Here is a 26,005-nt window from a genome sequence, read left to right on the forward strand (position 1 = left end):
CATACGGTCACACCATATTGAGGACAGTATTGATTAACCAAGTGTTACAGAAGTTACCATGGCAATGGCCGTGTGTGTCATTCTGGATATATTTATTCATGCATGCGTGTGATTGACAGGTTTAAGAAGTACAAGCAGGCCGGCAGCCATTCCAACTCCTTCAGGCTGACCAACGGTAGATCAGATGATACAGGTAAAATCACTGTGTGTGAACACATGTTTTGCCTGTGGTCGTACACTTACAGGGACTTGTAATGTATATCATAGCCAACTTTCTGCATTGTTCTCTGTTTCGATAAGATCACATTGGTTTTGTGGTCATTTACTGGGTCTCGGCCTATACTGTTGTTTCATGTATTGACTTGTGGCTCAATAGCAGTGTTGGATTGGTTTACGTCGCCCCCTTGTGGGCTTTTGTTACAGAACAGACAGTCAGTTTGGTGATGTTGTGCGTGTAGATTGGAATGTAATGTTTAGGACATGTAATATATAATACATTTTCTGTAGTGCATTGATTTAGTTTATAATCGTTGGTTGGTGAATGTGTCACTATCTGGCTCTTACAACAGCTTTTTGTAATTGTTTTTTACTGTAACAATTGTTAATAAATACTATTTATATAGTGTATATAAATAATTGTTTTTGTATAATTTATTGTAGGCAGTGTCACAACAATAAGGGTGTCTGTCTCTGTCTATCTCCTGTGGAACTCTATCTCTACCCATCTTTCCCCTCCCTTTCCTTCCCTCCTCTCTTTCTTCTCCATCTTCCCTGCTTCCTGCTCTCGCAGAGCTCCAGAGTGTGCCACTATTGGCCCGCTCACCCAGCACCAACAGGAAGTACCCTCCCCTTGTTGTCGACAAGCTGGAGGAGGAGATGAATCGTCGCATGGCTGACGACAACAAGCTCTTCCGGGAGGAGTTCAACGTATGGAGTCCCTATGCACGCACACACAAATGTGTGTGTGTGTGTGTGTGTGTGTGTGTATATTATATGCATACTCGCGCGCACACATTTACACACACACACACACTTTAGTAATCTATGGGCCACATCAGGACAATGGGCAGGTTGTACTTGCATCTACAACCCTCTGTGTTTGTGTGATTCTAGCTACTGACTCAGATTGGAGTGGTATCCTATCTTACACAGCCTATGTCTGTGTCCCAATACTTCCTAATTCCCTTCCCTTAGCGTTCTTTCCTTATTTGCTTTATTTCCGTGTTCAGCGGGGCTGCTTTTGGAAAGAATAATATCCCCAATAGAAACACGCATCTCTGGGTATTCAGCTAATATCAGTGTTATCTGTCTGTGTGTCTGATGGCTCTCTGTGTGTCCAGGCGCTGCCAGTGTGTCCCATCCAGGCGTCGTGCGACGCGGCCTCTAAGGAGGAGAACAAGGAGAAGAACCGATACGTCAACATCCTGCCATGTGAGTCCCTAAAGCCTGATTCCCCCTTTGGGACCAAACTGTACTGTGCTGGCTTGTATGTTTCCTTTCCAGCACTGTTCCAGCATCTATGGCGGATGCGTAACCACGGCAGTATAGCTCGGCTTGGATCGGTTTCGGCCCGATAGTCTGAATCGGGCACTAGTCTGTCAAACTACTCTTCCTGGAACAGACTTTAAAGGAGCTACATGTAACATTTTAGGCATAAATTTGATTTCTTCATGTTTTTTTGATGGACACTGCTTAATAACACCTAACATGGCATAGTGGCTTCTTACCATTTGCAAAGACGTAATACGTTTTGCATTGCTAATGTTTTTGCTATGTTGTCAACCTTCCAAACGAGAACCAATTGTAATTCAGGAAGTCGTATACAACAGCTGGACCGGCTAGTCGCAGTAAAAAAAAAAACGAATTAGCAGCGTCAAGCGGCGTTCTGAAAAGTATGTTTTTACTCTCGTGGATTTCTATTATTTTGCTACTATTGGTATGTAATTGGCATTTGGCACTAGATGTAAATGTTGCATGTAGCTCCTTTAAAACAGGCTGATGTTTCAGCTAATCAAGGTCCTGTTGTGTTTCAGATGATCACTCCAGGGTGCATTTGTCATCACTAGAGGGAGTTCCAGACTCCGACTTCATCAACGCATCCTTTATCAACGTGAGTGACGCCACAAGCCATCGACATCAATGACAGGCTCTGTGTATTTTTTTTTTTTTATTAGCTACCCCTTGGCCAGGTCTCCCTTGTGAAAGAGGTCTTCTGACCTTAATTGAACTTCTTGGTTAGATAAATAAATAAAAGGTTGCGTTAGAATAATGCAGTCTTTTTCATCACTCTCTCTCCCTCCCTCCCTCCCTCCCTCTGTCTATTTCATTTGTAGAACGCAGGTCCCACGCTAAATGACCATGAAGTAGAAACAACATCAATACATCAAAAAGTAGAGAAACATCGATGATACATCAGAACATTACCTAACAATGCAAGACATGGTCATTAAACCCGTTCAGCGATCAAATGTTTTTCTCACACTCTTCCTCTTCTGCCTTCCTCTTGTTCACAGGGGTACCAAGAGAAAAACAAGTTCATTGCAGCTCAAGGTAAAGCGGCTACTCTAGCCACAGGGGTAGGCTGATGTGATGAAATGCCATGAGCCATCTTGTCTTCGTCCCAAATGGCACCGTGTTCTTTATGTAGTGCACTACTTTTGACCAGAGCCCTATGGGTCCTGGTGCAAACGCAGTGCACTACATAGGGAATAGGGTGCCATTTGGGATGAAGACTTGAATGTCAATACGACCCATCTCTTGGTTCAATTCAATCCGTTGAGCTTTATTGCCATGTTAATATGACATCAGATTATATTGCCTAAGCAAACATACAAGAACTTATTAAATCAATGATGATAATATACAGTAGATTATAATATCTCTTCTGTCTCTCTCTCTCTGTCTCTCTCTCTCTCAGGGCCAAAGGAGGAGACGGTGAACGACTTCTGGAGAATGGTCTGGGAACAGAACACAGCCACCATCGTCATGGTGACCAACCTGAAGGAAAGAAAAGAGGTAGGGGAGGAGGAGGTGGAAAAAGCGGGGGAGGGGTGACAACAGGGGTGTGTTCAGCAAGGTGGAACGTTCAGAATTTTGCAGATAGAAAGTATATTAAAACAATTGACACGACTGCCTACTCAACATGAAATGCATTTAAAACATCTGTTCTTCACAGTACAAAATCTATTGTAATGTTCCACCCTCCTGAACAGACCCCTACTAACTAGGTCTTTCATAGTAGTTGCTATATGACGATGATTGGGTATGTTCAGCATTTCAAATTTGCAATGTGAAAAGGCATATGAGTGTACGACTATGAGTGTTTGTTTCTTTTCATTTGAAAGAAATCCACACAGCGGCAATCTCTCTGTGTGTCTCAGTGTAAGTGTGCCCAGTACTGGCCAGACCAGGGCTGCTGGACCTACGGCAACATCCGGGTCTCTGTGGAGGACATGATGGTGCTGGTGGACTACACCATCCGCAAGTTCTGCATCCAACAGGTACCCTGCTCTTCTCTTCCTCTCTCCTTCTCCTGTCTTCTCTGGACATGTATTCTTTCCTCTCTCCTCTTTATCCTCAGGGACTGTTCTCTCTCCTCTTTATCCTCAGGGACTGTTCTCTCTCCTCTTTATCCTCAGGGACTGTTCTCTCTCCTCTTTATCCTCAGGGACTGTTCTCTCTCCTCTTTATCCTCAGGGACTGTTCTCTCTCCTCTTTATCCTCAGGGACTGTTCTCTCTCCGCTTTATCCTCAGGGACTGTCCTCTCTCCTCTTTATCCTCAGGGAATGTTCTCTCTTTATCCTCAGGGACTGTTCTCTCTCTTTATCCTCAGGAACTGTCCTCTCTTTATCCTCAGGGACTGTTCTCTCTTTATCCTCAGGGACTGTTCTCTCTTTATCCTCAGGGACTGTTCTCTCTTTATCCTCAGGGACTGTTCTCTCTTTATCCTCAGGGACTGTTCTCTCTTTATCCTCAGGGACTGTCCTCTCTCCTCTTTATCCTCAGGGACTGTCCTCTCTCCTCTTTATCCTCAGGGACTGTCCTCTCTCCTCTTTATCCTCAGGGACTGTCCTCTCTTTATCCTCAGGGACTGTCCTCTCTCCTCCCTTTTTCTTGTCTTGTTTTCTCCTCTCACCACACCATCTATCAAACCCATGTGATGTGGATGGACACCAAGCATTCACTAATCAACAACACTATTTATGGTTATTCTTAGCAGCTCTACAGGTTTGGTACACTGATGGCAAAGCTCATGTGAAAATGTAAAAACAAAAATCATTTGAAGATAACATTGGGCTTGAATAATACTCCAAATCAGTTAGACTAATGGTGTCTCTGTCTCTACTCCTACCCCCCCTTCTCTCTCACTCATTCACTCACTCACTCTCACTCTCACTCTCTCATATATATATATATATATATATATAATAGGTGGGGGATGTGGGGGGTAAGAAGCCCCAGCGGCTTGTGACCCAGTTCCACTTCACCAGCTGGCCAGACTTCGGCGTCCCCTTCACACCCATCGGCATGCTCAAGTTCCTCAAGAAGGTCAAGACCTGCAACCCCCAGTACGCCGGCCCCATCGTGGTCCACTGCAGGTCAGTGAGTGTGTTATTGGTGGAGGTGGTCCGGTGACGCATAGATGCCAAGCTAATGCTTAAGCTTGGTGGGCTAACACGACCTAGGTTCAGTCACATACAACGTACTATCTTTATGTGCGTGCTCTTTTCTGACTCTCTCTGTCTGTCTGTGTGTCAGTGCTGGGGTGGGGAGGACAGGTACCTTCATAGTGATAGACGCCATGTTGGATATGATGAACACCGAGAGAAAGGTGGACGTGTTTGGCTTTGTCACACGTATCAGAGCCCAGCGCTGCCAAATGGTCCAGACAGACGTAAGTTGAACTGACCGCAACAAGAACTAACCACAACATTACCCTGACCCAAACCAGTACTCATTATTACCCTGAGCCAAACAAGACCACAACAGTACTCTGACTGCAAGAAGACCACTTAACATTATTACCCTGACCTGACTAAGACCACATTACCCTGACCTGAATAAGATCACACACTCATATCATTATACTATATGAACAGGTTTCCATTCAAATCTCAATACTGGGAGTGTTCAGGGTATGTGGTAATTACCCATTAATGTTGTGTTGTCATCTGACTCCTCTTGTGGATGTATGATATGGGCATCACAAGTGCACTAAAAGTGTTACCAATTTCTCTCTCTCCCCCTCTCTATCCCCCATAACTCTCTCTCCTCCCCCCTCTCTCTCCCCCCTCTCTCTCTTCTCTCCCCTCTCGCTCTCTTCTCCCCCCGCTCCCTCTCCTCCCCCACTCTCCCTCTCCTCCCCCCTCTTTCCACCCTCTCTCTCTCTCCTCCCCCACCCCCCCCTCCCTCTCTCCCCCCCCTCCCCTCTCTCTCTCTCCCCCTCCCCTCTCTCTATCCCCCCCTCTCCACAGATGCAATACGTGTTCATCTTCCAGGCCATGCTGGAGCACTATCTGTACGGGGACACTGAGCTGGAGGTGACCTCCCTGGAGTCCCACCTGGCCAAGCTCTATGCCCCCTCCACCGCCGCCGGCTGTGGGGGCATGGAAGCGGAGTTCAAGGTGATTTAGTTTGCTTGGTACAATGGAACTAATGGAATAGTCCCAAAAGTGCAAAGCACAAGCTTAAGCAAGCTCACTTCACCTACGCTTAAATGTTTGATAGCCTATCTGTTTGACTCTGGGTCGTATTCATTTGGCACCAAGCGGAAGAAGTTGATGCATTGAAATTGAAACGGGGAGGGACTAACTGAAAATGCTTGTTTTTGTTTTCCTTGCAACATGTTTTGCTTTGGTGTGAACTAATGAATATGACCCAGGTCTAAACCATTGAAGTAGCACTCTGAGAGCTAAGTTGTTAGTTGTTTTAGAGCCTGTGGTTTTGTCTCCCCACACAGAAGCTGACTTCCATCAAAATCCAGAACGACAAGATGAGGACAGGCAACCTGCCGGCTAACATGAAGAAGAACAGAGTTCTCCAGATCATCCCATGTGAGTGACGGCTCCAAACCTTGCCTGAGACCTGAAAACTTGTGTTAGCTCCCTGAGCTAATGCCTAGGCTTTAGCTCAGCAGATTAACGCAGACTGGTGTTCAAACCAAGTCGGTCACATAACTCCATGTAATGTAACCTGTTTATTGGGGTCTCGTAGATGAGTTCAACAGAGTGATCATCCCAGTCAAGAGAGGGGAGGAGAACACGGACTATGTCAACGCCTCCTTCATTGACGTGAGTAGATGGAACCACTGTCAAACCCAACACCTGACTATGGCTCACTTCACCTGTGTTAGGAGTGTTTTTAAAACGTTAGCACAGATACAAGTTCGTCTTCACATAAAAGGTGAAAAGATGGTCCTGTGTAGCTCAGTTGGTAGAGCATGGCGCTTGCAACGCCAGGGTTGTGGGTTTGATTCCCACGGGGGACCAGTACGAAAATGTATGCACTCACTACTGTAAGTCGCTCTGGATAAGAGTGTCTCCTAAATGACTAAAATGTGAATGTAAGGAGATGCCTATCAGGAGATGTGGGAGTGATGATAGAGTAGAGACCCTTGGTAAGGGTAGACCCCTAGTGTACAAAAACAAGTGAAAACATCCAACATAGGAGATGAGTCTAATACAGGCAGAAATGGATCCTACAGTGGTTGTTGTGTGTATGTCTAAGCTGGCGCGTGTGTCTATGTATGTATGTGTGTGTGTGTGTGTGTGTGTATATGTATGTGTGTGTGTGAACACACCTAACCTCTGTGTATCTCTACCTGTGTCTGGTGCAGGGCTACCGTCAGAAGGACTCGTACATGGCCAGCCAGGGCCCGCTGCGGCACACCATCGAAGACTTCTGGAGGATGATCTGGGAGTGGAGGAGCTGCTCCATAGTCATGCTCACTGAGCTGGAGGAGAGAGGACAGGTAGAGAGGGATGGAGGGAGTAGATAGATAGGACAGGTAGAGAGGGATGGAGGGAGTAAATAGATAGGACAGGTAGAGAGGGATGGAGGGAGTAGATAGGACAGGTAGAGAGGGATGGAGGGAGTAGGTAGAGGACAGGTAGAGAGGGATTGAGGGAGTAGATAGAGAGGACAGGTAGAGAGGGATGGAGGGAGTATATAGATAGGACAGGTAGAGAGGGATGGAGGGAGTAGGTAGAGGACAGGTAGAGAGGGATTGAGGGAGTAGATAGAGAGGACAGGTGGAGAGGGATGGAGGGAATAGATAGATAGGACAGGTAGAGAGGGATGGAGGGAGTAGATAGATAGGACAGGTAGAGAGGGATGGAGGGAGTAGATAGATAGGACAGGTAGAGAGAGGTGGAGGGAGTAGATAGAGAGGACAGGTAGAGAGGGATGGAGGGAGTAGATATATAGGACAGGTAGAGAGGGATGGAGGGAGTAGATAGATAGGACAGGTAGAGAGGGATGGAGGGAGTAGATAGATAGGACAGGTAGAGAGGGATGGAGGGAGGGAGTAGGTAGAGGACAGGTAGAGAGGGATTGAGGGAGTAGATAGAGAGGACAGGTAGAGAGGGATGGAGGGAGTAGATATATAGGACAGGTAGAGAGGGATGGAGGGAGTAGATAGATAGGACAGGTAGAGAGGGATGGAGGGAGTAGATAGATAGGACAGGTAGAGAGGGATGGAGGGAGTAGATAGATAGGACAGGTAGAGAGGGATGGAGGGAGTAGGTAGAGGACAGGTAGAGGGATTGAGGGAGTAAATAGATAGGACAGGTAGAGAGGGATGGAGGGAGTAGATAGATAGGACAGGTAGAGAGGGATGGAGGGAGTAGATAGGACAGGTAGAGAGGAATGGAGGGAGTAGATAGAGAGGACAGGTAGAGAGGGATGGAGGGAGTAGGTAGAGGACAGGTAGAGAGGGATTGAGGGAGTAGATAGAGAGAACAGGTAGAGGGGGATGGAGGGAGTAGATAGATAGGACAGGTAGAGAGGGATGGAGGGAGTAGATAGGACATGTAGAGAGGGATGGAGGGAGTAGATAGGACAGGTAGAGAGGGATGGAGGGAGTAGATAGAGAGGACAGGTAGAGAGGGATGGAGGGAGTAGATAGATAGTACAGGTAGAGAGGGATGGAGGGAGTAGATAGATAGGACAGGTAGAGAGGGATGGAGGGAGTAGATAGATAGGACAGGTAGAGAGAGGTGGAGGGAGTAGATAGAGAGGACAGGTAGAGAGGGATGGAGGGAGTAGATAGATAGGACAGGTAGAGAGGGTGGAGGGAGTAGATAGAGAGGACATGTAGAGCGGGATGGAGGGAGTAGATAGAGGACAGGTAGAGAGGGATTGAGGGAGTAGATAGATAGGACAGGTAGAGAGGGATGGAGGGAGTAGATAGAGAGGACAGGTAGATAGGGATTGAGGGAGTAGATAGAGAGGACAGGTAGAGAGGGGTGGAGGGAGTAGATAGAGGACAGGTAGAGAGGGATGAGGGAGTAGATAGAGAGGACAGGTAGAGAGGGATGGAGGGAGTAAATAGATAGGACAGGTAGAGAGGGATTGAGGGAGTAGATAGAGAGGACAGGTAGAGAGGGATGGAGGGAGTAGATAGATAGGACAGGTAGAGAGGGATGGAGGGAGTAGGTAGAGGACAGGTAGAGAGGGATTGAGGGAGTAGATAGAGAGGACAGGTAGAGAGGGATGGAGGGAGTAGATAGATAGGACAGGTAGAGAGGGATGGAGGGAGTAGATAGGACAGGTAGAGAGGGATGGAGGGAGTAGATAGAGAGGACAGGTAGAGAGGGATGGAGGGAGTAGATAGATAGGACAGGTAGAGAGGGGTGGAGGGAGTAGATAGAGAGGACAGGTAGAGAGGGATGGAGGGAGTAGATAGATAGGACAGGTAGAGAGGGATGGAGGGAGTAGATAGATAGGACAGGTAGAGAGGGATGGAGGGAGTAGATAGATAGGACAGGTAGAGAGGGATGGAGGGAGGGAGTAGGTAGAGGACAGGTAGAGAGGGATTGAGGGAGTAGATAGAGAGGACAGGTAGAGAGGGATGGAGGGAGTAGATATATAGGACAGGTAGAGAGGGATGGAGGGAGTAGATAGATAGGACAGGTAGAGAGGGATGGAGGGAGTAGATAGATAGGACAGGTAGAGAGGGATGGAGGGAGTAGATAGAGAGGACAGGTAGAGAGGGATGGAGGGAGTAGATAGAGAGGACAGGTAGAGAGGGATTGAGGGAGTAGATAGATAGGACAGGTAGAGAGGGATGGAGGGAGTAGATAGATAGGACAGGTAGAGAGGGATGGAGGGAGTAGATAGAGAGGACAGGTAGAGAGGGATGGAGGGAGTAGATAGAGAGGACAGGTAGAGAGGGATGGAGGGAGTAGATAGATAGGACAGGTAGAGAGGGATGGAGGGAGTAGATAGATAGGACAGGTAGAGAGGGATGGAGGGAGTAGATAGAGAGGACAGGTAGAGAGGGATGGAGGGAGTAATAGATAGGACAGGTAGAGAGGGATGGAGGGAGTAGATAGAGAGGACAGGTAGAGAGGGATGGAGGGAGTAGATAGATAGGACAGGTAGAGAGGGATGGAGGGAGTAGATAGATAGGACAGGTAGAGAGGGATGGAGGGAGTAGATAGATAGGACAGGTAGAGAGGGGTGGAGGGAGTAGATAGAGAGGACAGGTAGAGAGGGATGGAGGGAGTAGATAGATAGGACAGGTAGAGAGGGTGGAGGGAGTAGATAGAGAGGACAGGTAGAGAGGGATGGAGGGAGTAGATAGAGAGGACAGGTAGAGAGGGATGGAGGGAGTAGATAGAGAGGACAGGTAGAGAGGGATGGAGGGAGTAGATAGAGAGGACAGGTAGAGAGGGATGGAGGGAGTAGATAGATAGGACAGGTAGAGAGGGATGGAGGGAGTAGATAGAGAGGACAGGTAGAGAGGGATGGAGGGAGTAGATAGATAGGACAGGTAGAGAGGGATGGAGGGAGTAGATAGAGAGGACAGGTAGAGAGGGATGGAGGGAGTAGATAGATAGGACAGGTAGAGAGGGATGGAGGGAGTAGATAGATAGGACAGGTAGAGAGGGATGGAGGGAGTAGATAGATAGGACAGGTAGAGAGGGATGGAGGGAGTAGATAGATAGGACAGGTAGAGAGGGATGGAGGGAGTAGATAGATAGGACAGGTAGAGAGGGATGGAGGGAGTAGATAGAGAGGACAGGTAGAGAGGGATGGAGGGAGTAGATAGATAGGACAGGTAGAGAGGGATGGAGGGAGTAGATAGTGGACAGGTAGAGAGGGATTGAGGGAGTAGATAGAAGGACAGGTAGAGAGGGATGGAGGGAGTAGATAGAGAGGACAGGTAGAGAGGGATGGAGGGAGTAGATAGAGAGGACAGGTAGAGAGGGATGGAGGGAGTAGATAGAGAGGGACAGGTAGAGAGGGATGGAGGGAGTAGATAGAGAGGACAGGTAGAGAGGGATGGAGGGAGTAGATAGAGAGGACAGGTAGAGAGGGATGGAGGGAGTAGATAGGAGGACAGGTAGAGAGGGATGGAGGGAGTAGATAGATAGGACAGGTAGAGAGGGATGGAGGGAGTAGATAGATAGGACAGGTAGAGAGGGATGGAGGGAGTAGATAGAGAGGACAGGTAGATAGGGATGGAGGGAGTAAATAGATAGGACAGGTAGAGAGGGATGGAGGGAGTAGATAGAGAGGACAGGTAGAGAGGGATGGAGGGAGTAGATAGATAGGACAGGTAGAGAGGGATGGAGGGAGTAGATAGAGAGGACAGGTAGAGAGGGATGGAGGGAGTAAATAGATAGGACAGGTAGAGAGGGATGGAGGGAGTAGATAGAGAGGACAGGTAGAGAGGGATGGAGGGAGTAGATAGATAGGACAGGTAGAGAGGGTGGGGGGAGTAGGTAGATGACAGGTAGAGAGGGATTGAGGGAGTAGATAGAGAGAACAGGTAGAGGGGGATGGAGGGAGTAGATAGAGAGGACAGGTAGAGAGGGATGGAGGGAGTAGATAGATAGAGAGGACAGGTAGAGCGGGATGGAGGGAGTAGATAGGACAGGTAGAGAGGGATGGAGGGAGTAGATAGATAGGACAGGTAGAGAGGGATGGAGGGAGTAGATAGATAGAGAGGACAGGTAGAGCGGGATGGAGGGAGTAGATAGATAGGACAGGTAGAGAGGGATGGAGGGAGTAGATAGATAGAGAGGACAGGTAGAGAGGGATGGAGGGAGTAGATAGATAGGACAGGTAGAGAGGGATGGAGGGAGTAGATAGAGAGGACAGGTAGAGAGGGATGGAGGGAGTAGATAGATAGGACAGGTAGAGAGGGATGGAGGGAGTAAATAGATAGGACAGGTAGAGAGGGATGGAGGGAGTAGATAGAGAGGACAGGTAGAGAGGGATGGAGGGAGTAGATAGATAGGACAGGTAGAGAGGGTGGGGGGAGTAGGTAGATGACAGGTAGAGAGGGATTGAGGGAGTAGATAGAGAGTACAGGTAGAGGGGGATGGAGGGAGTAGATAGATAGGACAGGTAGAGAGGGATGGAGGGAGTAGATAGATAGAGAGGACAGGTAGAGCGGGATGGAGGGAGTAGATATGACAGGTAGAGAGGGATGGAGGGAGTAGATAGGACAGGTAGAGAGGGATGGAGGGAGTAGATAGATAGGACAGGTAGAGAGGGATGGAGGGAGTAGATAGATAGAGAGGACAGGTAGAGCGGGATGGAGGGAGTAGATATGACAGGTAGAGAGGGATGGAGGGAGTAGATAGATAGAGAGGACAGGTAGAGCGGGATGGAGGGAGTAGATATGACAGGTAGAGAGGGATGGAGGGAGTAGATAGATAGGACAGGTAGAGAGGGATGGAGGGAGTAGATAGAGAGGACAGGTAGAGAGGGATGGAGGGAGTAAATAGATAGGACAGGTAGAGAGGGATGGAGGGAGTAGATAGAGAGGACAGGTAGAGAGGGATGGAGGGAGTAGATAGATAGGACAGGTAGAGAGGGATGGAGGGAGTAGATAGATAGGACAGGTAGAGAGGGATGGAGGGAGTAGATAGATAGGACAGGTAGAGAGGGATGGAGGGAGTAGATAGAGAGGACAGGCAGAGAGGGATGGAGGGAGTAAATAGATAGGACAGGTAGAGAGGGATGGAGGGAGTAAATAGATAGAGAGGACAGGTAGAGAGGGATGGAGGGAGTAAATAGATAGGACAGGTAGAGAGGGATGGAGGGAGTAGATAGAGAGGACAGGTAGAGAGGGATGGAGGGAGTAGATATGACAGGTAGAGAGGGATGGAGGGAGTAGATAGGACAGGTAGAGAGGGATGGAGGGAGTAGATAGAGGACAGGTAGAGAGGGATGGAGGGAGTAGATAGATAGGACAGGTAGAGAGGGTGGGGGGAGTAGATAGAGAGGACATGTAGAGAGGGATGGAGGGAGTAGATAGAGGACAGGTAGAGAGGGATTGAGGGAGTAGATAGATAGGACAGGTAGAGAGGGATGGAGGGAGTAGATAGAGGACAGGTAGAGAGGGATTGAGGGAGTAGATAGAGAGGACAGGTAGAGAGGGATGGAGGGAGTAGATAGATAGGACAGGTATAGAGGGATGGAGGGAGGGAGTAGATAGATAGGACAGGTAGAGAGGGATGGAGGGAGTAGATAGATAGGACAGGTAGAGAGGGATGGAGGGAGTAGATAGGACAGGTAGAGAGGGATGGAGAGAGTAGATAGAGAGGACAGGTAGAGAGGGATGGAGGGAGTAGCTAGATAGGACAGGTAGAGAGGGATGGAGGGAGTAGATAGATAGGACAGGTAGAGAGGGATGGAGGGAGTAGATAGAGAGGGATGGAGGGAGGATGGAGGCCATAGGAAGGAGGAGATGGGCAGAAAGGAGAGAGCGCAGTGAAGGATGGGTGCTGTTGAACTAATCTGATGACATTGTGTTCACTAAGCTCAGTCAAGCCAGTAAAGTATATTATAACTAAGAACAATGATTGGAAGAGGAATGTTTTCTTATTGGTCTGTTTCCTGGTTCTGTCTCGTGATTAGAGGATCATTCTCTGTTAGTTTAAAGCCTGGTAAATGACTCCTCAGTCTGTCTCGATCTCTCCGTCTGTCTGTCTCTCTCACTCTCTTTGTTTCTCTTTGGGAAAGGGAAAGAGGGATACCTAGTCAGTTGTACATTTACTTTTACATTTACGTCATTTAGCAGACGCTCTTATCCAGAGCGACTTACAAATTGGTGCATTCACTCTATAGCCAGTGGGTTAACCACTTTACAATACTTTTTATTTTATTTTTTTATTTTGGGGGGGGTTAGAAGGATTACTTTTACATTTACATTTAACTATTTTCTACATTGTAGAATAATAGTGAACACATCAAAACTATGACATAACACATATGGAATCATATTTACATTTACATTTAAGTCATTTAGCAGACGCTCTTATCCAGAGCGACTTACAAATTGGTGCATTCACCCTATAGCCAGTGGGGGGGGGGGGGGGGGGGGGGGGTAGAAGGATTACTTCATCCTATCCCAGGTATTCCTTAAAGAGGTGGGGTTTCAAATGTCTCCGGAAGGTGGTGAGTGACTCCGCTGTCCTGGCGTCGTGAGGGAGCTTGTTCCACCATTGGGGTGCCAGAGCAGCGAACAGTTTTGACTGGGCTGAGCGGGAACTAGGCTTCCGCAGAGGAAGGGGAGCCAGCAGGCCAGAGGTGGATGAACGCAATGCCCTCGTTTGGGTGTAGGGACTGATCAGAGCCTGAAGGTACGGAGGTGCCGTTCCCCTCACTGCTCCATAGGCAAGCACCATGGTCTTGTAACGGATGCGAGCTTCAACTGGAAGCCAGTGGAGTGTGCGGAGGAGGGGGGTGACGTGAGAGAACTTGGGAAGGTTGAACACCAGACGGGCTGCGGCATTCTGGATGAGTTGTAGGGGTTTAACGGCACAGGCAGGGAGCCCAGCCAACAGCGAGTTGCAGTAATCCAGACGGGAGATGACAAGTGCCTGGATTAGGACCTGTGCCGCTTCCTGTGTAAGGCAGGGTCGTACTCTCCGAATGTTGTAGAACATGAACCTGCAGGATCGGGTCACCGCCTTGATGTTAGCGGAGAACGACAGGGTGTTGTCCAGGGTCACGCCAAGGCTCTTCGCACTCTGGGAGGAGGACACAACGGAGTTGTCAACCGTGATGGCGAGATCATGGAACGGGCAGTCCTTCCCCGGGAGGAAGAGCAGCTCCGTCTTGCCAGGGTTCAGCTTGAGGTGGTGATCCGTCATCCATACTGATATGTCGGCCAGACATGCAGAGATGCGATTCGCCACCTGGTTATCAGAAGGGGGAAAGGAGAAGATTAGTTGTGTATCGTCAGCGTAGCAATGATAGGAGAGGCCATGTGAGGATATGACAGAGCCAAGTGACTTGGTGTATAGGGAGAAAAGGAGAGGGCCTAGAACTGAGCCCTGGGGGACACCAGTGGTGAGAGCACGTGGTGCGGAGACAGCTTCTCGCCACGCCACTTGGTAGGAGCGACCGGTCAGGTAGGACGCAATCCAGGAGTGAGCCGCGCCGGAGATGCCCAGCTCGGAGAGGGTGGAGAGGAGGATCTGATGGTTCACAGTATCAAAGTGAGGAGAATGTGGCAAAGAGCTTCCTAGGGTTAGAAGCAGATGCTTGGAATTTAGAGTGGTAGAAAGTGGCCTTAGCAGCAGAAACAGATGAAGAAAATGTAGAGAGGAGGGAGTGAAAAGATGCCAGGTCGGCAGGGAGTTTAGTTTTCTTCCATTTCCGCTCCGCTGCCCGGAGCTCTGTTCTGTGAGCTCGCAATGAGTCATCAAGCCACGGAGCTGGAGGGGAGGACCGAGCCGGCCGGGAGGATAGGGGACACAGGGAGTCAAAGGATGCAGAAAGGGAGGAGAGGAGGGTTGAGGAGGCAGAGTCAGGAGATTGGAGGGAGAAGGATTGAGCAGAGGGAAGAGATGATAGGATGGAAGAGGAGAGAGTAGTGGGAGAGAGAGAGCGTGCCTTGTGAGTAGGGGGGGACGGTGTGAGGGTGAGGTCAAAAGAGGAGAGGAGTGGAAAGAAGGAGGCAGAGAGAAATGAGTCAAATGTAGACGTAGGGAGGTTGAAATCCCCCAAAACTGTGAAGGGTGAGCCATCCTCAGGAAAGGAACTTATCAAGGCGTCAAGCTCATTGATGAACTCTCCAAGGGAACCTGGAGAGCGATAGATGACAAGGATATTAAGCTTAAATGGGCTAGTGACTGTGACAGCGTGGAATTCAAATGAGGAGATAGACAGATGGGTTAGGGGAAAAATTGAGAATGACCACTTGGGAGAGATGAGGATTCCTGTGCCACCACCCCTCTGACCAGATGCTCTCGGGGTATGCGAGAACACAGTGGTAATCCATGTTTCCGTCAGCGCCAGGAAGTCGAGGGACTGGAGGGTAGCATAGGCTGGGATGAAGTCAGCCTTGTTGGCGGCAGAACGGCAGTTCCAGAGGCTGCCTGAGACCTGGAACTCCAGGTGTGTGGTGAGTGCAGGGACCACCAGGTTAGAGAGGCAGCAGCCACGCGGTGTGAGGCGTTTGTGTAGCCTGTGCGGAGAGGAGAGAACAGGGATAGGCAGAGGCATAGTTGACAGGCTGCAGCAGATGGCTACAATAATGCAGAGGAGATCGGAATGAAATGAACTAAACATCTGGGAAAGGAGAGAGCAGGCCTCCCTCACCAAAAAAATATAACTCTCCCAACTTCCACCTCAGAAACTATAATTGTTTCACTGAACCACCCGAATAAAACTCTCCCAACTTCCACTTTAGAAATTAGAATTGTTGTAAACTACAGCGGTTCAATGTTTCAATGAATAGACTCAACTTACTTTATTCAGCTAGCTAACTATGACGCCATAGCTAACTAGCATGCTAGCATCCAATAACACACAGTTTAGCACCAATACTTGGTTACAACAAACTACCAATAGGTGTGAACACACTAAACAGATAATTCGTGTCCGTGTCTAGTTCTTTCATAACGCAGCAATGATTAAACGTTGGCTAGCTAGCACAAAGATATTGTATTTAGCTACTACAGTACAGCCAGCTGGTAGTGTTGGCTAGCTAGCAATGGCTGCTGTGTTGACTTTGTTTGAAAAAAACGGCGTCGCTGCGAACGAATGTAGCTGGCTAAAAGGATATTGTTTTTAGTTGCTACCGTTGCTAATAGCTACTCGCCAGCTAATCCAGGAGGTGAGTTAGCTAGCTAGCTTCGTGCTACACCCGGCACCGCCGACTACAAAAGTAATCTACAATAACTACACAACAACTACCCACAACAGCCCACGATGCCTACCTATACTACTTAATAATATACAGCCCACGATGCCTACCTATAATACCTAACTACAATCTAAATACATAGTTTAAGCCTTACTCGACAAAGCCCAAGCTATGTATAAAGCCAAACTGGCAGACTGCAATCAGTAGCTGTAATTAAGTACAGCAGCTACCAACCACCTAACGTTAATGCCTCGGATAATGAGGTTAGAAAAACAGCTGAATGGTGGCAGCTAGCTGGCTCAATCACAGGTACTCTTAAGCGTGAAATAACATTGGAAACAACTAACCACAGTTGCTAAAAGTTACCAGTAGCTACCCGCTAGCTAGCTAGCTAGCTTTGTTGGTCCAAGTAGTGGGTAGGCTAGCCTCGTGCTTCGCCGGGGTCCGCCGAATACAATACTTACCTACAATAACTACCTGAGTAAACTACCTATAATACCTAACTACAATACCTACCTACAATCTAAATACATGGTTTAAGCTTTACTCAACACCATATAAGAAGCCAAGCTTACCTCCTGCTAGAGAAAACACAACCTACAACTGAATGCATTCAACTGATATGTGTCTTCCGCATTTAACCCAACCCCTCTGAATCAGAGAGGTGCAGAGTGCTGCCTTATTCGACATCCACGTCTTCGGCGCCCGGGGAACAGTGGGTTAACTGCCTTGCTCAGCGACAGAACGACAGATTTTTACCTTGTCAGCTCGGGGATTTGATCCAGCAACCTTTCGGTTACTGGCTCAATGCTCCTACCCGCCAGGCTACCTTTGTCTGTCTGTCTGTGAGTGTCTGTCTCTCGCTAATCTTTTTCTATCTGCCTCTCTCTATCTACCTTCCTCTCTCTCTCTGTAGGAGAAGTGTGCCCAGTACTGGCCCAGTGATGGGGTGATGGGTGTGTGGGGACATCTCCATTGAGCTGAAGAAGGAGGAGGAGAGTGAGAGCTACACTGTTAGAGACCTCCTGGTCACCAACAACAGGGTGAGGACAGAGGCTGCCTCAAAAAACACTAGCAGTCAACATAACCCATTCAAAACTCTCCACACACACACACACACACACACACACCCCAAGCAGAAGTAAACTAGATTCGATTTGTCACTTCTATGTGTCTTCAGTGTGTGTTTGTATGTGTGGGCAGTGTTTACCCCTATATTATTTTTATCAGGATGGTAAAAAGTTTTCAGTGTAAACTTAAATGACTAAAACCAGGTATAAAGTATGTAGAAAAATAATGGCGCAATATATTTTTTAATCATCATTTTAGATGATACTAATAACTAACAACTACCTAAATAAAAACTAGACAGTCAGGGATTCCAAAAAAAATCAAAAAATGTAATTGCATGGGGCCCTCATTGATTTTGTTATAATATTTGAGTCACTCAGATGGCATAAGAACACTGCATAAGACTGCCACTACCCCCCTACGCTAACTTTGCCACCGCTGCTGAAAAACCCCCTAGGGGAAACACTGGTGGTGGGTGTCTCTCTTCCTGTCTGACTCTTTCCTTTCTCACTCTTTAGGAGAACAAGGCTCGTACGGTGAGACAGTTCCATTTCCATGGCTGGCCAGAAGTGGGCATCCCCAGTGACGGGAAGGGCATGATCAACATCATCGCTGCGGTCCAGAAGCAGCAGCAACAATCTGGCAACCACCCAATAACTGTCCACTGCAGGTAACCTACACCTAACATTTTAACAATTTATCATATTTTGTGAGTACGTGTACCTAACCATAGCTAACCTTTGTGTGTGTGTGTCAGTGCGGGCGCGGGGCGGACGGGGACCTTCTGTGCCCTGAGCACGGTCCTGGAGCGGGTGAAGGCTGAGGCCATCCTGGACGTCTTCCAGACCGTCAAGAGCCTCCGGCTGCAGAGACCCCACATGGTTCAGACACTGGTGAGGACACACTATGTTACGCAACACCTAGATACATGATGCAGACTGTTACACTATCTCAAATGGATGTTGCAGTTTCACCAATTAAGGATTTCAGCTTTAATGATGTGTGTTATAATAATGCAATTATTCAACCTGAGTTTAGCCAACTGTACAATGCACGTGATGCAATTGCGAGTTGCAAGCTTAGGAACTCGCATTGAATAAATATGCCTTCCTGTATTTTGGAAATTTGACGGTTATTTTTCGATCACTGCTCACTGCCAATTGCTCACGCTAAATGTCCCCCTATGTGAAAAATATGGAAAGTATTGTGAAAACGGTGCTGGCTAAAGTTTCTACCTAGAGCTCAACCAATATTTGATTTGATATGTATTTTTTTGGGTCCGATGCCGATTTTTGGGGGGGGACAAAACTTAGTGATTCCGATATCTTTTTACAGCGGGGAAATGAAAAAGTGTAATTTTTCCACACTGAATTCTCATCAATTGCAATCCATTGTGATAATGGCGCCGGAGGGGATGGCTGCCGTTTTACAGGCTCCTAACCAACTGTGCTATTTTGTGTGTTTTTCCGCATTGTTTGTAACTTATTTTGTACATGTTGCTGCTACGGTTTCTTATGACCAAAAAGAGCTTCTGGATATCAGAACAGCGATTACTCACCTCGAACTGGACGAAGATTTTTTCTTTAATGAGTCCGACGCGAAGGATATACTGCTTCTCCAAGACCGGGCCTAAATCCCCGTCATTTGTTTGAAGAAAAGACGGAAATACAGGGGGCGGAGATCGGGGTGCCTTGTGAGAATTTGTCGGTGAGTGGGTAACCCGCCTCTACCATCCGTTCTATTGTCCAACGTGCAATCACTGGAGAATAAACTGGATGATCTCCGTTCAAGACTATCCTACCAACGATTAAAAACTGTAATATGTTTCACCGAGTCGTGGCTGAACGGCGACACGGATAATATACAGATGGCTGGGTTTTCCATGCATCGGCAGGACAGAACAGCTACGTCTGGTAAGACGAGGAGTGGGGGTATGTGTCTATTTGTCAATAACCGCTGGTGCGCGATGTCTAATATTAAGGAAGTTTTTAGGTATTGCTCGTCTGAGGTAGAGTACCTCATGATAAGCTGTAGACCACACTATCTACCAAGAGAGTTTTCATCAATATTTTTTGTAGCCGTCTATTTACAACCACAAACCGATGCTGGTACTAAGACCGCACTCAACGAGCTGTATAAAGCCATAAGCAAACAAGAAAATGCTCATCCAGAAGCGGCGCTCCTAGTGGTCCGGGGACTTTAATGCAGGCAAACTTAAATCTGTTTTACCTCATTTCTACCAACATGTCACGTGCAACCAGAGGGAAAATAACTCTAGACCACCTTTACTCCACACACAGAGACGCATACAAAGCTCTCTCTCGCCCTCCATTTGGCAAATCTGACCTTTTTTTTTTCTTCACCTTTATTTAACCAGGTAAGCCAGTTGAGAACAAGTTCTAATTTACAACTGCGACCTGGCCAAGATAAAGCAAAGCAGTGCGATAAAAACAACAACACAGAGTTACATATGCAAGCAAAAACTAAAGCAGGAAGTACCAGTGACTCGCTCAATACGGAAGTGGTCAGATTACGCAGATGCTACACTACAGGACTGTTTTGCTAGCACAGACTGGAATATGTTCCGGGATTCATCCAATGGCATTGAGGAGTATACCACCTCAGTCACTGGCTTCATCAATAAGTGCATCGACGACCTTGTCCCCACAGTGACCGTACGTACATATCCCAACCAGAAGCCGTGGATTACAGGTAACATCTGCACCGAGCTAAAGGCTAGAGCTGCCGCTTTCAAGGAGCGGGACGCTAATCCGGGCGCTTATAAGAAATCCCGCTATGCCCTCAGACGAACCATCAAACAGGTAAAGCGTCAATACAGGACTAAGATTGAATCCTAGTACACCGGCTCTGACGCTCGTCGGATGTGGCAGGGCTTGCAAACTATTACAGACTACAAAGGGAAACCCAGCCGCGAGCTGCCCAGTGATGTGAGCCTACCAGACGAGCTAAATGCCTTTTATGCTCACTTCAAAGCAAGCAAAACTAAAACATGCATGAGAGCACCAGCTGTTCCGGATGACTGTGTGATCACGCTCTCCGTAGCCGATGTAAGCAAGACCTTTAAACAGGTCAATTTACTGCCCACAAAGCTCATCACTAAGCTAAGGACCCTGGGACTAAACACCTCTATCTGCAACTGGATCCTGGACTTCCTGACGGTCCGCCTCAGGTGGTAAGGGTAGGCAACATCACATCTGCCACGCTGATCCTCAACACAGGGGCCCCTCAGGGGTGCGTGCTTAGTTCCCTCCTGTACTCCCTGTTCACCCACGACTGTGTGGCCAAGCACGACTCCAACACCATCATTCAGTTTGTTGATGACACAACAGTGGTAGGCCTGATCACCGACAACGATGAGACACCCTATAGGGAGGAGGCAAGAGACAGCAACCTCTCCCTCAACGTGAGCAAGACAAAGGAGCTGATCGTGGACTACAGGAAAAGGAGGGCCGAACACGACCCTGTTCACATCGACAGGGCTGTAGTGGAGCGGGTCGAGAGTTTCAAGTTCCTTGGTGTCCACATCACCAACAAACTATCATGGTCCAAACACACCAAGGCAGTCGTGAAGAGTGCACGACAACACCTTTTCCCCCTCAGGAGACTGAAAAGATTTGGCATGGGTCCCCAGATCCTCAGTAGCCCCAGATCCATCGGTAGCATCACCGCCTGGTATGGCAACTGCTCGGCATCGGACCCTAAGGCGCTACAGAGGGCGTACGGCCCAGTAATTCACTGGGGCCAAGTTTCCTGCCATCCAGGACCTATATACTAGGCGGTGTCAGAGGAAGGCCCAAAAAATAGTCAGACTCCAGTCACCCAAGTCATAGACTGTTCTCTCTGCTACCGCACGGCAAGCGGTACCGAAGCGCCAAGTCTAGGTCCAAAAGGCTCCTTAGCAGCTTCTACCCCCAAGCCATAAGACTGCTGAACAATTAATCAAATGGCCACCTGGACTATTTACATTGACCCCCTCCCCTTTGTTTTTACACTGCTGCTACTTGCTGTTTATTATCTATGCATAGTCACTTTACCCCTACCAACATGTACAAATTACCTCGACTAACCTGTACCCCCACACATTGACTCGGTACCAGTACCCCCTGTATATAGCCTCGTTAGTTTTATTGTGTTAGTTTTTATTTTATTTTTTACTTTAGTTTATTTAGTAAATATTTTCTTAACCAACAATGCAGTTCAAGATATTGTTAAGGGCTTGTATTTGGCGCATGTGAGAAATAAAATTTGATTTGATTTGAAAAGAGCAATTGTCCAATAACTATGCTTAAAATGTTGATTTCATACATTGTGACGTTTATTTTTTATTTATTTTTACATTTTAGTCATTTAGCAGACACTCTTATCCAGAGCGACATCAACAGATTTTTCATCTAGTCGGCTTGGGGATTCGAACCAGCAGCCTTTCGGTTACTGGCCCAACGCTCTTAAGCGCTAGGCTACCTGCAATAATGACACATCATGAGAAGGTCGCAAGTGTTCAGATAAGCATGAGATTCCCTTTACTCATCCTATTTATTGAATATCGGTTATCGGTTGAATTATGGGCCGATAATATCGGTTGGACTCTATTGCTACCATACCAACTTTGTTGTCAACAACAAATGTAAACACAAACAAGAAAGTATAAACTCCTCAACGAGCTCTTGGCTCACCCAGTCAGAAACTCACCTCTGTCCACTTTCTTTTTCCCCCATGTTTCCTTCCTCTTTTTATGTGATCACCGCCAAATGAGATACTGTGTATGCGTGTGTGTGTGTGGTTTTGTTCACATACACAATTTTCTCTACTGTCTTTTTGGACAGCATTTAAAACACAACTTTTTCAGTGACTTAGAATAGTTTTGCAATTCCGTTTGTGTGCAAATGAATTGATCTTGGTTGTATAGTTAGTAGTATCCTTTATAATCATAATTGTGATGTTCTCCTCTCTCTCTCTGTTTTAGGAGCAGTACGAGTTCTGCTACAAAGTAGTCCAGGAGTATATTGATGCCTTTTCTGACTATGCCAACTTCAAGTAGGGACAGACCCACACATGGGACGGACATCCATATACAGTCATAAAAACAAAGCAAACACACACGTACCCGACGGAAGCAAAGAAACTGGTTAAGGCTTAGATGACTGGACAGCCTGCGTGCATGAAGGAAAAGGGAATGGAAGTCTTGTGACAGAGCAAAGTGCAGCGCTGCAGTGTACCGGAGGGAGTGAATATCAGAGATGCCTTCTTGAATATTTTGTAATATTGATCTTGTTAATATGGCTCCCCATCCAGACAACCCCCAATCATGTACATATACTTAGCCTGTCACATTTTGTTGTTTTGTTTTTAAGACCTTTTTTTTTGGCTGCATTTTTAGGGTGACATTTATAATGTATTTTATTGGTTTATATAAATATATATGAATATAAATCGGACGCTTTAGAGGCTTATGTCAAAAATCGAGAATTGAGGGAATGGTGTTGGTATTTTTTTATTTCTCTTGTCTTTTGGTTTTTACAGTTCAGTGACTGAGACTTACGTGGTTGATGGCTTCATCTGATTCAGGCTGCAACTTAATGCTGATAGGTCAACCTCAGAGGAATAGATTTACACAGCCAATCAGAATTAATCTGTTCACACGAACGCACACACGCTACAGCTAGCCAGGAGCATATCCAGAATTGGCCACGATGGCTTTGCTAATCACATGGTCCAAACCCTTTCGACTAGTTTTCCGTTGAGTTCACAGATCACACAGAGGCCAATGAGTCATGGCATTTGCTAAACCCACCGTTACACAAGTGCGTAGCACCCCAGAGCCGATTTGAATTCTCACAGCACAAACAGATTGTTTGTGTGTGTTTTTAAAAGGGAGCCGTGAAAAGTCTGGCTGGAGGGGGGACACTGTTTCCCCTGTGTGCCAAACAGTCTCCTCAGGTGAAGAGTAAAGTTGCTCCTTGACCCTGGTCTTGGGTCAGTTTTGCGTTTCCCTCACTAATAGTTAAGATTAGGATTTGGGGAGCTGATCCTAGATATGTACCTAGGGCCCACTCTTCACCTGAGAGGCAGGCCTATGGTGTAGCTAGCCACATATCTCTCACACAGTCCAACACATTGTGGCTTTGCTGCGTTTGTGTTCAAATACCTAGGAAACACTGTAATTTAGGTGGACATGCACATGCTGGGTGTCACAGAGGATTCTATGTGTGTAGAACGTTTAGGGAAGTTGAAGTATATTGAAATGTAAGGAGCGTGTTGAGGATTTGGCCGACAATGCATTCAAAATAGCCTTTGCATAATAATGATGAGTATATGAGGTCCATATGTTGCCACAATATAATGATTATTTCAGAATGACCATATATAAAACTATGTAGATTATGGGTGTATGTCCATATATCTCAAAATATAGTAACCATGCAATTACTGTGCATTTCCTATCATTTGTTGCATCATGGAAATGAACCAATTCTTATGTATGTTTTCATATATTTAATTGCTTACAATTAGAATGGGGGAAAACATTTCCTATCTATTATTTACGTATCATTCCATTTACTTGTTTGTAATCTATTGGGTATATTTCTTTTTGGTATAGGTTGGTTGAGAAGATGACATCAAAATGTGAAGACCCCCCCTCTCTCTCTGTTTTTCGACTTGGGCCTATTCAGGGTGATGAAACGTTACAGAATGTTCAGATAGAAATGTATTGTGTAGAACATATGTGGTTGTCATATAGAATATAAATTGTCTGCTCTATTCATTCTATTTCTATCTGCACCATTTAGAAAGTCTATCTGTTAGTGTTTTATTGAAATATAATTCAACTCCAATGTCACTAAAACTAAGAATGTTTTATACTTTAATGCTGTTGCTTTGATACTCCCACCCCCAAATTGATAAATTTGTACTTTTATTGCTAAAACGTGTGACATGATGGAATGTTTGCAGTGATTTTTTTCCTCTTCAGAATGGCTGCCTGTAAGGACAGCTTGGCTAGAAACACACACTATGGGTTTGTGGATGAGGCCACCCTCGGGCGTACCTCGGTCTTTAGTTGCGATTGTAATGAAAGGTAAATGTCAGTTAGCTAGCAACAAGGTTGAGGTCAATTCCATCTCTGCCTGGTCAACTCAGGAAATGACTTAAAATTGTCAGGGAGGGTGGGTTCCTGTACGGGTTCTTTCAATGTATATAAATTACATTTCAGTTTGTCTACTTAGTTGGTTGAGTGCAAATGGAATTGACCCTGCCCCTGGTCCGTTAGCCAATCACAGCTACCAATTGCCCTCAAAGGATTGTAATAAACAGTATAATAGTGTGTGGGGGGCATGCCGTATGGTGTGTAGTGTGTATGATTCCCACCCACTTCCCTGTGAACTAATGTGTGAACCCAAACCCTACCACCCCACTCAATTGATATCTGCAAGGTTTGAGTGTATGAGGGGTAACTGACATGAGGCTTTAGCTGTCAGTTGTGATCGGGGATTATTGGTCAATTATAAGAGCTGCCATGTTGATCCCAGTTTCTCCATTGGTCTGTGGAGTTAACATCACAGGAGGCTGCTGAGGGGAGGACGGCTCATAACAATGGCCGGAACAGACAAATGGAATGGCGTCAAACCATGCGTTTGATGTATTTGATACCATTCCACGAATTCCGCTCCAGCCATTACCACGAGCCCGTCCTCCCTAATTAAGGTGCCACCAACCTCCTGTGGTTGAAAGGTATGCTAGAGATCTGCCAAGCCAGTCGATACCAAACGCATTCTCTTATACACAGATGGCCCTATTTTTCCGGTCATAAAGGTTTAGCGTTGTTTTGTCATTAGGACATAAGGAAAGCCCACAGTGTGTAGAAAAATACCTGCCCAACCCTTGCTGTTCAGGAGTTCGAATGGATTGGTTTAGCTTCTCCCTTTATATATTATTATAGGCCGAAAGGAAGGAGCACAATCCAGCTCTGTCGTGCTTGAATCATATGGGATCAGGAAATTAGAAATAGTCTCTGAAACTCCACAAAAAAAGCACCAGTATTGAGAAGTTGTTATTGTTGATTGTTCGAATTGCTTGTGCTATTTGCACCTAAAAAAATATCAGAACCAATGATGCAAAGGCCAGATGGGTAACATGACCAAGAGATAGTAAATGACTTTGCAGCTAGGGTTGCAAAATTATTTTATTTTTTATCTTGGTTGAAGAATTCCAGGTGGGAGGATTCCCTCGCAGCTTATTCCCTTCTGATTCCCAAAAATCCTCCAACCAGGAGTTTTTTTTTTAACTGGATTTTTTATTAAATTAATAATTGCAACCATAATGTCAACATTGAAGATGCCTTTTAAAAGACTCTGGTTATGGCCTCTAGTTAGGCATCTAGTTCTGACTGGTTCTCTTGGGTTAAACCACAGGACATGGATAGCTAGTTAGAGATCTTCAAACCGGATGTCTCACTTAGACCAGTCACTTAAATACTGTCAACGTCATTTCAGACCGTGTTCCATTCCAAAGCATCTCAAGTGCCCGTGTGTTACGATTGGTGCCGTTTTGTTTTCCTTCCTGGATGTTTGGTTGTGTCGGAT

General features: G+C 46.7%; 1 protein-coding gene across 1 annotated transcript in view; it reads left to right on the plus strand.

Annotated features, from left to right (window-relative positions):
• Positions 1-24,363, plus strand: part of LOC121578040 (receptor-type tyrosine-protein phosphatase alpha) — a 28,036-nt gene extending 3,673 nt beyond the window's left edge. Inside the window, 19 exon segments of the mRNA XM_041892092.2 lie at positions 120-193; positions 791-927; positions 1,341-1,431; positions 2,034-2,110; positions 2,334-2,390; positions 2,514-2,550; positions 2,918-3,015; positions 3,381-3,500; positions 4,433-4,599; positions 4,760-4,895; positions 5,476-5,625; positions 5,961-6,054; positions 6,215-6,291; positions 6,837-6,971; positions 17,251-17,295; positions 17,297-17,377; positions 17,924-18,075; positions 18,163-18,298; positions 22,390-24,363. Coding sequence (XP_041748026.2) covers positions 120-193; positions 791-927; positions 1,341-1,431; positions 2,034-2,110; positions 2,334-2,390; positions 2,514-2,550; positions 2,918-3,015; positions 3,381-3,500; positions 4,433-4,599; positions 4,760-4,895; positions 5,476-5,625; positions 5,961-6,054; positions 6,215-6,291; positions 6,837-6,971; positions 17,251-17,295; positions 17,297-17,377; positions 17,924-18,075; positions 18,163-18,298; positions 22,390-22,464 — 1,939 coding nt within the window. The 3' untranslated portion in view covers positions 22,465-24,363.
• Positions 24,364-26,005: the final 1,642 nt, after the last annotated feature.

This window comes from Coregonus clupeaformis, chromosome 12 (genome assembly GCF_020615455.1).
Source record: "Coregonus clupeaformis isolate EN_2021a chromosome 12, ASM2061545v1, whole genome shotgun sequence".
NCBI lineage: Eukaryota > Metazoa > Chordata > Actinopteri > Salmoniformes > Salmonidae > Coregonus > Coregonus clupeaformis.